The sequence below is a fragment of the Delphinus delphis genome, chromosome 17, assembly GCF_949987515.2.
Source record: "Delphinus delphis chromosome 17, mDelDel1.2, whole genome shotgun sequence".
NCBI lineage: Eukaryota > Metazoa > Chordata > Mammalia > Artiodactyla > Delphinidae > Delphinus > Delphinus delphis.
In genome coordinates, this window is record NC_082699.1 from 61,451,329 (window position 1) to 61,463,268 (window position 11,940).

Consider the following 11,940-nt stretch of genomic DNA (forward strand, 5'->3'; position numbering starts at 1 on the left):
GACTCTGAGTGTGCGGAAAGACTAAGAGAAGGTGCGTGTCAGGGGCATATGGGTGATGGCTGATAGGACCAACTTAGCCTCTACTGCCGCAGAGGAACAAACAGCCTCCAGTTCTTTCTTACCTCATTGTATGCAAAGCGGTGACAAATGACAAAACTTCAAGTGAGGTTTGCAGTATCTCAAAAGGTCTAAAAACAACTGATCCATCCTTGAAATAGGTGTTGGGGATATTATGGAGAATATGACCTGCTCCCTGCCATCAAGGGCTCCCAGGCAGGAGAGGGAGGCAGACACAGAAATAAGCTCATCATTATTCTTCAGTGAGTTAAGAGATAAAAGAGAAAAGCAAGGAATGCTGGGCCTTCAGAGAGAATGAAATCTATCCCAGCGGAGAGGATTCAAGAGACCGTGTCCTGGAGGTGGCAAAGCAGGACCTGACATGATTGTCATCAGATGTCTTCATTTTCAATTTCCAATTGTTTTAATGTGGAGGTCCTTATCCTTTATAGCAGATGAGAGAGTGGACATTCCTTCTGGGGTGACAAGGTCATAACGTAAGAGGTTTGGAGAACTTAAGGATGACACTTCCCTTAAACATTAGAAGCTGGTCCGTGGTGGGACAGACTGAGAAGCTGACACACAGAGAAGCAATAAAGATAGATAGAGGGATGGAGTCTTCATGGCTCCGAGGCCCTGATCTCGGTTGCCTCTGAGTCCTAGTGGCACCATTCCCACATCATTATTATGCGAAATACCACAGCCTCTGTCCCATAAAGTCGTCTTTCTGGAACTAGCTCCAGTTTGGTTTTTATCACTTTCAGCAGTCAAGAGACCTGAACGGCAGCACACGTTAGCAGTGACCTGACATCTTCCTTGTCCTAAAGTTACATTTCTCCTCTCACCCTCCCCTTCTCCAGCAAAAGTCAGCCCAACCTCCATGCTGCCAATTTCTCCTTGTTCTGTCAATTCATACATTGAAAACTTGGCCTCTAGTCTTGCCTCTCCAACAGTTGTGCTCCTAGCTGTCCCATATCAAGGTTTCCAAAGGCCAGCTCCCATTTCCAAGTACAATGAAGTGCTGTCTACCAAGAGCTTTCACCAGAAAATCCAACTGAGTGGATTGAGGGTTGGGTCCAAGAATCTATATTTTTCATATACAATGGAATATTACTCAACCTTAAAAAAGAATGAAATACTGCCATTTGCAGCAACATGGATGGACCTAGAGATTATCATATTAAGTAAGTCAGAGAATGACAAATGTCATATGATATCACTTACATATGGAACTTAAAAATGATATAAATGAACTTATTTACAAAACAGAAATAGATTCACAGACATAGAAAACAAATTTATGGTTACCAAAGAGGATAGATAGCAGGGGGTGGGGAGATGGAGATAAATTAGGAGTTTGGGATGAGCGTATACACACTAGTATATATAAAATAGGTAAACAATAGGGACCTACTGTGTAGCACAGGGAACTATACTCAATATCTTGTCATAACCTATAATGGAAAATAATAACCCATATATATAACTGAATCACTTTGCTGTACACTTGAAACTAACACAACATTGTAAATTAACTATACTTCAATTTTTTTAAAACTCATTAAAAAAAGAATCTATATTTTTCAAAAATACACCCTGGTTGATTCTGACGTGCAGCCAGGTGGAAGTATCACTAGACCAGATGACCCATGGAGCCCATCAATTTGAAGAGTGTATTGAGTGTCCTCGACATGGCACAAATTAATCGTTCAATCTGTCACCAAGATTTACTGCTCCGTCTGCTTTTCCTCAAAGAAAGCAGAATTCATGTAGGCTCGGAATTATGTAACAGCAGTTTTCAGCTGCTCAGAGAACTATACTGAAGGGCTTGGGATGACTGCATGCGGGGAAGCAGGCGTGGCAGGGGCAGACCTGGGCCCTTACATAAGCTGCCTTTGATTTCTTCACACCGGAGCTGGATGACCTAGAGGAAATTTGTTTCCTTTTAAAGCCTAGAGTTCCATCCCAAGCCTGTATAATTTTTCTGAAAAGTGTCTTTCCAACACGACTACCCCCAAAGGAGCTGGACATAGTTATCCCTGAGGCAGAAGCGAAGTTGAAGTACAGGGGAGACATTTTGTTTTAAACCATCAAGCAGTGTCAACTCTGGAGCAGTCAGGCTGCTCTCCTCCTCAGGAGAGATGACAAGCGTTTCACGGCAGTCATTTTTGAAAGTAGGTGCCAGGTGGGAGAGGGGTTTGATTTGCTGGAGCGTCAGCTCAGTAAAGCAAGTACCTCCCGCAGTCCTCCCTTAATTCGCTGAGGTTTTGACAGGGGCTGAGCTGAAGGGGCCTTATAAATTCTCACAGGCTCTTGTATTCTGACATGTGCTGTTTCACAGGAGGCGTGACACCACTGGTGTTTCAAGGTTTTTCTCTACCAGGAAGAAAGTTTTTATGTACCTCGGGCTCTTGTATTTTTATTTCATTATGTTTTACTTGTATTTCTACCAAACCTGCAGAATCGGCGGGGCTTGGAATGGTTAAAGTCAAAAGGCCTTTTTGCCTTTCGGTAAACAGCATCGTCCCCCATCCTCACTTTAAGATTTCTTCTACTTTCTGCTCCCCCCGCCCCGTCCCCAGCCACTACTTTCTCCCTTTTCCTCCCTCTCTCCCCTCCCCCTCTCTCAACACTCTCAAAGCGTGCCCTAAACGGTGACAAACTTGCATGTGCTTCCTTTATGACTAAACCCCTGGGCCTCTAGCCAACCCCTCACAGATGGTCCCAAACATCGGACACCCCTTTAGGGGCACCCCACGTTTGCAACCCAGCTGGGAACGGCCAGGGTGGAGGAGAAGCGTGACGGGGAGTGGCGGTGTCTTAGTCCTGGGGGAAAGCGAAGCAGCTTCCAGGAGGAAACAGGCGTTTCCTTCCCACGCGCTCGGCGAAGCCCTGGGTCCTGGCCCTGGGCCTCCACCCAGCCCCTCCCGGCGCCCTGGGAAAAGCCAGTCGCTACACACAGGCACATGCAGGCCCCGGGGCCGCGCCCTAAGGAGAGCAGCACCCACGGCCAATTGCTATGGCAACTCCGGGGCTCGTTCCATTCCCCACCCCGCCGATCCCCCCGCCTCCTGCCTGAGCTGCAGCCAACCGGCTTGTGCGCGTCCCAGGAGCGCGCTATAAAACCTGCGCGGTGGCGCCGGGCAGGGGCGAGCCCGACCAGGAGCAGCGCGCGCAGAGCCAATCTCCGACCTGGAAAGCCCTGTGAAAGCGGCAGGAAAACGCCTGAACATGCAGAGTGCGCAGAGCCTGCGACTCGGTCCACCCAATCAGTGCCGCTGCCTGGCTTTCCTCCTGCTCCTCCAACTCCTGGGACAGGTGAGTGGCGCACTCATCAGGTGCCTCTGGTTACTTTGCCTTTCTTGGGCGGCCCCTGCTCGGTCCCGGGGTTGCTCTGCCTTCCAGGGTCCCTGCTAAGAAGTTTCTCCTGATCTCGCCCGCCCCCAGGTCCTTGCGACTCCGCGCTGCCCCTCCTCGTGCCCGGCTCCGTGCCCCAAGAAGCCGCCGACCTGCGCCCCCGGGGTGAGAGCCGTGCTGGACGACTGCTCCTGCTGCCTGGTGTGCGCCCGCCAGCGCGGCGAGAGCTGCTCCGTGATGCTGCCCTGCGAGGAGAGCCGCGGTCTCTTCTGCGACCGCAGAGCGGACCCCAGCGCCCAGACTGGCATCTGCATGGGTAACCCTGCCCCCTCCTCCGCTTGACCTCCTGTCCCTCAGCTAGCGGAGCTGCCCGCTCTTTCCTCTCTCCTTCCCCCCAACTCCCGAGAGGGTGATGAGCAAATACTAACAGTGATGCCGTGGGTGATGTTTATGGAGCGCTGTGTGCCGGGGATGGTCTGGGGGCGCGTGGGGCTTTGCGGAGCGCCAGAAGCCAGAAGGGAAACCTGCCCGCGGAGGTGAGAAGCATTTGCCTCCCTAGAGAAGAATCTAGATAGACAGGGAGCAGAGCAGAGTTAAGGGCCAGTGAAGTCATTTCCTTTGGAAGTTTCCAGGGTACGCTCGGGGGGTGATGGAATCTTGGGCTTACTTACAGGCTCACACTTCCCCCAACTGTAGCCAGGCTGGTTTGTTTTCACACCTGTAATTGTCCTGTTTGAGCCAAAGCAGCCACTGCTCTCCTGGGATGACTATGCAACCCCTGTCTGGGCCGTGAGTAAAATAAAAATGCAGGCAACCAGCCAATCCAGGATGGTGAAACTTAATCAACTGGGGATCAGTTTCCCACACGGTGCACCATTTAGTTGGAGACCTGTCCCTGCCTCCCTGGATAAGAGGGCTTGGAATAGGCTTTTAGTTTCTTCTCTAAACGAGTAATGATTTATCGTGCTGGAATGCCAAGGAATCCTGATGCCCTTCCCAGTTTGACCAGTTAACCTGTTTGGAGGCTTAGGAAGAGCACTTTTTTCTTTTTAATTCTGAGCTTCTGGAGTAGGAGAATCTAAGGAGGTTCTTGCGAAACGACACTATCATTGGGAACAACAGCTGAGGGCCCTGGGGAATGTCACTTCACGGCTCTGCCCATCTTTCCTCGTGCGTAAAATGAGTGGCGGGACTGGGTGGTCTTGAGTGTTTCTTCTTGCACTGGGAGGCCTCCATGAGGACATCTCTCTGCTGGTGGTGGATCAGCAACCAGATGGCCTCAACTAGGAAAAGAATGATTTGGGGCTTGGAATATGTGCTGTGGCTCTTATATAGCCTCTTCGATGCACCGTGTTCTTGATTTTCTCTCCCCTTCCCTCTCTGCTCTGCTTCCCCAACATTCTAGCGATAGAAGGAGACAATTGTGTGTTCGACGGAGTCATCTACCAAAGTGGAGAGACCTTCCAGCCTAGCTGCAAATACCAGTGCGCCTGCCAAGATGGGCAGGTTGGTTGTGTGCCCCGCTGTGAAGAGGACCTGCTACTGCCCCAGCCTGACTGCCCAGCTCCGAGAAAAGTTAAAGTGCCTGGGGAGTGCTGTGAAAAGTGGATCTGTGACTCCAATGAGACGGGGACATTAGGGGACCTCCAAACCCTTCCAGGTGAGAAATTCAACATACCTGAAAATGATCACAGCACAGGACTAAGTGCATGCAGGAAGCATGTATGCTCTTTGGGATCTGCAGTGAGAAACTGGCTTCAGCTTCTGGTCATTCAGTTGTGGAGTCCAGCTTGCCCACTGAGATCAGACACATCACGTGTTGGAATCCCAGACAAGTTACTGAAGTACACACAGCCTCTTCTGAAGAAGAATCACATCCAGTGGTTCTGTTGAGCCATAGGGATGCGTTTTCTTATTACACGACTGCCATTTATATTTTAGTCTGTCCCACTTGACCCTTGTTAACATTGCAAAGATGTGCTTTGGCAACTTTATGCAAAACATGTAATCGATAGAGCTTCTGTACTTGTGGCAAGTGTCAACTCCATGGGAACACCATTTAAGCCATTTGCAAAGGGCCTGGTGATGACTCTTTCTTTTCTGGACTCTGCCAACTACCTGTGCACTCTTAAGACCAGCTTCCCTAAAGAATGCCATCCCTGGACAGGTGTCACAGAGAAATGCCACCTTTCCAGGTGCTGCAGGAAGGATCAAGTGATACTTTAGGATCTTTGTTTTGCTTTTCCTTTTGTTTTGGCTTATAAAGGAAGTGATATTTTTTGAAAAGCAAACATTCAAGATCCAGTAGAGAATATTTTAGAAGCCATTAATCAGCCGGATTATTTATACTGGCAGTACACAGAACTTCACAGTTTTTCTGAAGTCAGAAATTCTCAGCCATGCTTACAGATAGGAAAACTGCCATGTAAGAGAGGAGATGTGCCCTAGGCCATGCATATTAAATGTTGAGACAGAACTGTCTGTCATCAAAGTCCCAGTGACTATATCCTACAACCCAAATAACCAATTCTACCTCCCTAAGGCAGAGCATTACCTCCATCACTATTCTGAGTTGGTTGGTTCTACTTACTCATCCAATTACAATTTTTTCATTATCCTTTCTCTGGACAAAATCACACATTGAAAACATTACGGTTTATGGAATGGTTTTTGATGCTATACTGTGCTATATTCTTAGAACTACTAAGCTTCTCAAAGACAGGTCCTCCTAAACTTCTTATGAACAAATCGGACAGTCATTCCACAAAGATTTCTTGAAGGCCGACCATGTGCCAGGCATTGTGCTACCTGTTAGGGGTTTATAAATACAGAGATCCAGGTCTGCCCCCTGAGAACACCTGAGTTGCACAGGTACCGAACTGGATGAGACACTCTTCCTAATGATGGTTGAAAGGACCACTTTGCCATCCCCACATTTTACGCAATAACACTGTCCCTATTTCAACATCCTGTAGCCTACAGGACCGAAGCCACTCTAGGAGTTGCAGTCTCCGACTCAGGTATCAACTGCATTGAGCAGACCACAGAGTGGAGTGCGTGTTCCAAGAGTTGTGGCATGGGTTTTTCCACCCGGGTCACCAACAGGAATCCACATTGCGAGATGGTGAAGCAGACCCGGCTCTGCGTGGTGCGACCCTGTGACCAAGAGCACAAGCAGCCGGCAGATAAGGTATGAGCCTGGGAGGAGCCCCCACCACGGAGGGGCCTTGCCTCGTTGGGGCCTGTGTTTTATTTTTTGTTGTTGTTTTTGTTTTTCTTATAAGGCAAGGAATAGTGACTTTATTCAGAAAGCCAGCAGACCGAGAAGATGGCGGACTAGTGTCCCCAAAAACCATCTTAATGGGGTCTGGATGTCAGTTTATTTTATAGAACAGAGAGGGGGAGGAGGTGAGGAAATAAAGTAAAAAGACCATTGATTTTGCAAAATGTCTCCTGGCTTGGTCAGCATCAGGGAGGGGATGTGTTACTTTCTTCTTTTCTGCAGGCATTCACAGGTGGGCAGGGTCAGATTGTCTCCCTGTGAGCTGAACAAAGGCACTTTAGTTTAACATTCAGGCAGCAGCAGGGCAGGGTTCCCTGAGGCAGTCCATTATGTATGATTATAAAAACAAAAGCAACAAAAAGCAAAGCTTAAAGTAAAAGAAACAGATCCAACATGGAGTCAGATTTTGCTCTTCCCTGTAACAATTCCCCACTGTCTTGTCCATTCCGCACTCCTGTGGAAAAGGGGGCAATGACCATTCTAACTGCTTCTTCCTGTGTCTTGTCAGATGGATCTTTCTGAGAATGTCCACCATTGGTGCCAGTTGTTCCAAATGTTGAGATTTGTCTTCTTTTGTTCCTCTTCAGAAAGTGTTTACTTTACACCTGTAGACTTAAAAAATATTCACAACCTAAAGGTTGAGAGTTATGTTTTATTCGGGAGGGGGGCCTGGGCTTTAGAAAGTCACTGTGAAGCTGACTTCAAGGTCAGCTCTAATGAAGGAGTTTACCTTCTTTTATTTTCTCTTTAATGTATTGAAATATCCCCAGCAACTCACAGCAGATGAAGAGGGAGGGGCCAGACCTCTACAGTAATGTCCCCGGTTGAGAAAAGTCTGGCAAATCTCATTTCATCCTGGAAAAAACTGGCTACTCAGTGGTCAAACATGATTTCTTTTAGAGAGGTCATTTCTGAAGCTCACAGGGAGACACAGTCTGAAGGAAATAACAGAGTAGGGACCACATCTGCCTTCCTCATCCCTCAGTCCCCCACATCCTACCTGGGATGTACTGTGTGCTTGATAAACAACTGTTGATGAATAAATGAATGGATGTCTGGGAATTATTTTCTGTATTTCAAAAAGCCTAGTATGACTAGTACACTTGCCAGCATAAGGCTATCTGTGCCAAATAAAATAGCACATTTCTTTCCTTTTTTGCTGGAATGATATCAACTCAGTGTGTTAATGCTGAGTACAAGGCATGCAGATCAGAAGCTCTGATTGGTTCCTGATGACATCACAAGCCTTGTTAGCAGAGCCCTAGGTCAGATAAATGCAGTACCCAAATCGAACTAGTATATGGACCCTTGTACAAACCTAAGGCCAAAATAAAACAGTTCCTAACAATGAAAGATTTACATATCTCTCCACTGAGGCAATATCATCTCACACTTAAGGGTGCAACTCTGGAGCCAGACAGCCTGGCTTTAAATCTTGGCTTCCCACATGAACTAGCTATGGGATCTTGGGTGATTTTCTTAACCTTTAAGCCTCAGTTCTTTCCCCCATATAACAGAGACATTACCAATACCTACCTCAGAGTTGTCATGAGGATTAAATAGAATGAATTTGTGAAGTGCTGGGCATAGATTACTCTGTTAACATAAATATCATTACCTAATATTAAGCATCATTTCTATTTATTGATAAAATAAGAGTCTCTAGTGGTTGCATTGTTATATGGCTACTTAGCTGTGTGACTTTTTGAGGTCCATTCTAACTTTATGCTTCTTCCACCAATTTAGAAAGAGCCCCTAGAAACACCTTCTTCTCTGTGTCTGTCCTTCCCTCTCTCTCTCTCTTTCTCACACACACACACACACACACACACACACACAGATATTGCAGACCTTGTACCCTTTTGTGGATATTGGCAAAAATATACACTAAACATTAAATATTAAAAAGGAAAAAACAAGAAGCCTTTAAATATTGTCAAGTACACAGTAACTTGCTTATTAAATAAGCCATTTCCATGTCATGACTTTAAAATTTTGCTTTTTCTATTGTTTCTTTTTCTAAAATTCATATTTTTCTTGTACCTTGCACCAAGTTTGATATTGGGAGATATTATATTTAAGACATTTATTTATAGTATATATATATATATGTATTTCATTAAGGGGCCAGAAATTTGTTTGGAATCTAGGGAAATGCCAGCCAAATAATCATTACTTCCTTATCACCAAAAGGTTCTTAAATGTGAGATGGTGCTTCTTAAAGCGTGATGCCCCAGACCAGCAGCATCATCTAAGAACTTGTTAGAAACTCTGGGTGTAAGGCCCAACAATGTGTGTTTTAACAAACCCTCTAGATGATTCTGATGTACTCTTATTAAAGTTTGAGAGCTACCAATTTTAGAGAATTCCAAGTCTCATCACTCCACAAGCTGTGGATTACAACTAGGAAGGTGAAAAGCAGTGGAAAATTGTGACAAATTAGGTGAAGAAATCTAGGTGGGAAATTAACATATCATCAATGTCTTACTGAATTATCAATATCGGGGTTCCTCTTCAACTCTTACCAATGGAATGTTGAATAAATTCTCCACTTACTGTGCCTTCATGGAAACTAACCTTAAATCCCACTGTCTTAGACTTTCCTGAGTCACAGTGTAATAGAAGGAACGGGCTTTGTGTCAGACAAATTCAGGTTCTAGATGTTTTCTGATCACTTTGGCCTCCGAGACTACGTTTACTCATCTATAAAACTTGGACAGTTGCTCTTTATGTGAATAACTGCTCCTTGTATGAGTGAACGTTCCTAATAAGGTTAAGTAAGTTAATGTCTGAAAAATATTTGAAACATTAGTAGGCTTGCAGTGATGCCATATTTATTCCATTTCTCTTTATAACACCTAAGAATGTATTGGGCTAATAACAACGCCAAAGCCTATTTACGGTGGTTTGAAAAAATAGATTTCTTTATCATACATATGCTTTCATCTTCATGCTTATGCCACATGGTCAAAAGATGGTTATATACAATTAGGCGTGATTTCCACATTCTAGATAGGAAGGCAAATGAATGCAGGAAGCGATTAAGAACTGTACCCATCTGAAGGGCAAAGGATTTCCCAGGATCCCTTGGTTTATGTATCACTGGCCAGAACTTGGCCACAAGGCCATTGCAAGCTCCCAGATATTCTGGGGAAGAATATACTTGTAGTGGACCACATTACTCAAACAAAATTAACATTCTGTTAGCAAAGAAGAAAGAGCAACAGATTTTGGGTAGGCAGCTAGCAAGTTATTCCATATGCCTAGACTGATCCCTTGGAGGAATGATGGCCGTTTCATGCATCACTCCTTTTCTTCTTTCTTAGAAAGGGAAAAAGTGTCTCCGCACTACCAAGTCACTCAAAGCCATCCACCTGCAGTTTGAGAACTGCACGAGCCTATACACCTACAAGCCCAGGTTCTGCGGTGTCTGCAGCGATGGCCGATGCTGTACCCCACACAACACCAAAACCATCCAGGTGGAGTTCCAGTGCTCCCCAGGCCACACCCTCAAGAAACCAGTGATGGTCATCGGGACCTGCACCTGTCACAACAACTGTCCTCATAACAATGCGTCTTTCCTCCAAGACTTAAAGCCAAACACCAGCAGAGGAGAAATGTAATGTGTCCCCTGAGAAGCCCACCTACAGAGGCAACCTGTAGCCACCCACTATCAAATGACTATAAGAAAAATTACAAAGAATTATTATCCACATCTGCGTCCCATGTATTTTCTGTGGTCATATGAGGTCAGTTATGTCTGTTTTTTTTTCATGAAAGATATGATTAACTGTAAACTTGGAATCAAGGTAAGCTCAGGATAGTGCTTAGGGATGACATTCTTTTGTGCTGTTTACTACACATGAAAATTTCTGTAAACTTCAGAAATCAGATATATGTCTCACTGTGTAGACTGTATCCCATTACACTCATTTTGTTATACGCTAGTGAAATTTCAAGAAAAGGTCACAGTAATGAATGACAACGGTGAAATCTAAGGTCATACTGAGGGTGTCATCATACAAATATTTCACCATAGATTGAGATTTGACCTAAGGGTTCTCTGTGGAGCGCTCATTTTGAGTAGCTCAACTCTGAACTTCAAATTCCGAGATCCGAGGAAACATATAGCTCTTCAACTCGAAATCTAGAGATTATTAGTTTTTTGTGTACATAGAAAACAAGCTGTATCTACAGTAATGGAATGCTTATTAATTAAGTGCACTGGTGTCATCAATTGGCTCCATTTCAGACAAGTTGACTCCTTTCCAAAAGAAAGAAGCTAAACAGAAAACTCTCCCTTATACGTAGATGACCAGCCTCTACCAGCCCTCAGACATTTGTATGTGTCTGGGGGCTGCTGGGGATCACTAGTTTTTTAATTCAGAAGAAGCAGAACATATCAGCAGGGCTCCTCTCGCCTTACTGATGAATAAACTGAGGCCCAAAGCACCTGATTACAACCTTCGATGACTTTCAAGTGTGCTGGTAGTGGAATTTTGAAAAAGAAGAACAAAATCGACAAGACTGCAGTGACAAGATACCACAAACTCTATGGGAGTTTAGAATTATTGTACAGATCCCCAAACTTATCCTTGGGCCTTAGTTATGCAAACTCATGAACAAGATATATGTGTCTACATACATGTATCTAACTTGTCAGGCTATAAGATAGGTTGCAAACTTAAAATGTATACATTCTTCTAATGTCACCTTATGTGTTCAGCTTTTCTCCTTTGAAGTATTTATATAAATATAAATTATACATTTTTAAAATATTCCTTTTACTTTCTCTGTTTGTCAGACATTACTAAATAAACATGATCTTATCAGTGTGTGACTCTGCTGTTATTTTTGTGCTTCTGAGTTGTTTATTGAAAATATAAATTAAAATTTACAAATTAAATATTGAAAGCAAAGTGGTCATCTTTAGTTGAGCTTACGACTTCTTATCAGAAGGAAAACAAAAGACAGCTCTTAATTTGGTGATCTCTATTGCCAAGGCCTCAGATATTCTCCACACTTTCTACTCAATCCAATATCTGGATCCCTGATGTTTTTTTCTGGACAACCTGCAAGACACCTCCACATGTTAAAAATTTCGTCTTTATTCCTGTCCTGCCCCTAGGTTCTTCAGACCTTTTTTTTTTTTTTTAGATTCTATATATATGTGTTAGCATATGGTATTTGTTTTACTCTTTCTGACTTATTTCACACTGTATGACAGACTCTAAGTCCATCTA

General features: G+C 44.6%; 1 protein-coding gene across 1 annotated transcript; it reads left to right on the forward strand.

Moving 5' to 3' along the window:
* Positions 1–3,175: 3,175 nt before the first annotated feature.
* Positions 3,176–11,537, forward strand: CCN3 (cellular communication network factor 3). The gene is made up of 5 exons (XM_059995101.1): positions 3,176–3,375; positions 3,505–3,730; positions 4,820–5,074; positions 6,390–6,604; positions 10,024–11,537. Exons 1-5 carry the CDS (start codon positions 3,289–3,291, stop codon positions 10,318–10,320), a joined length of 1,080 nt encoding a protein of 359 aa, XP_059851084.1. The 5' UTR covers positions 3,176–3,288; the 3' UTR covers positions 10,321–11,537.
* Positions 11,538–11,940: the final 403 nt, after the last annotated feature.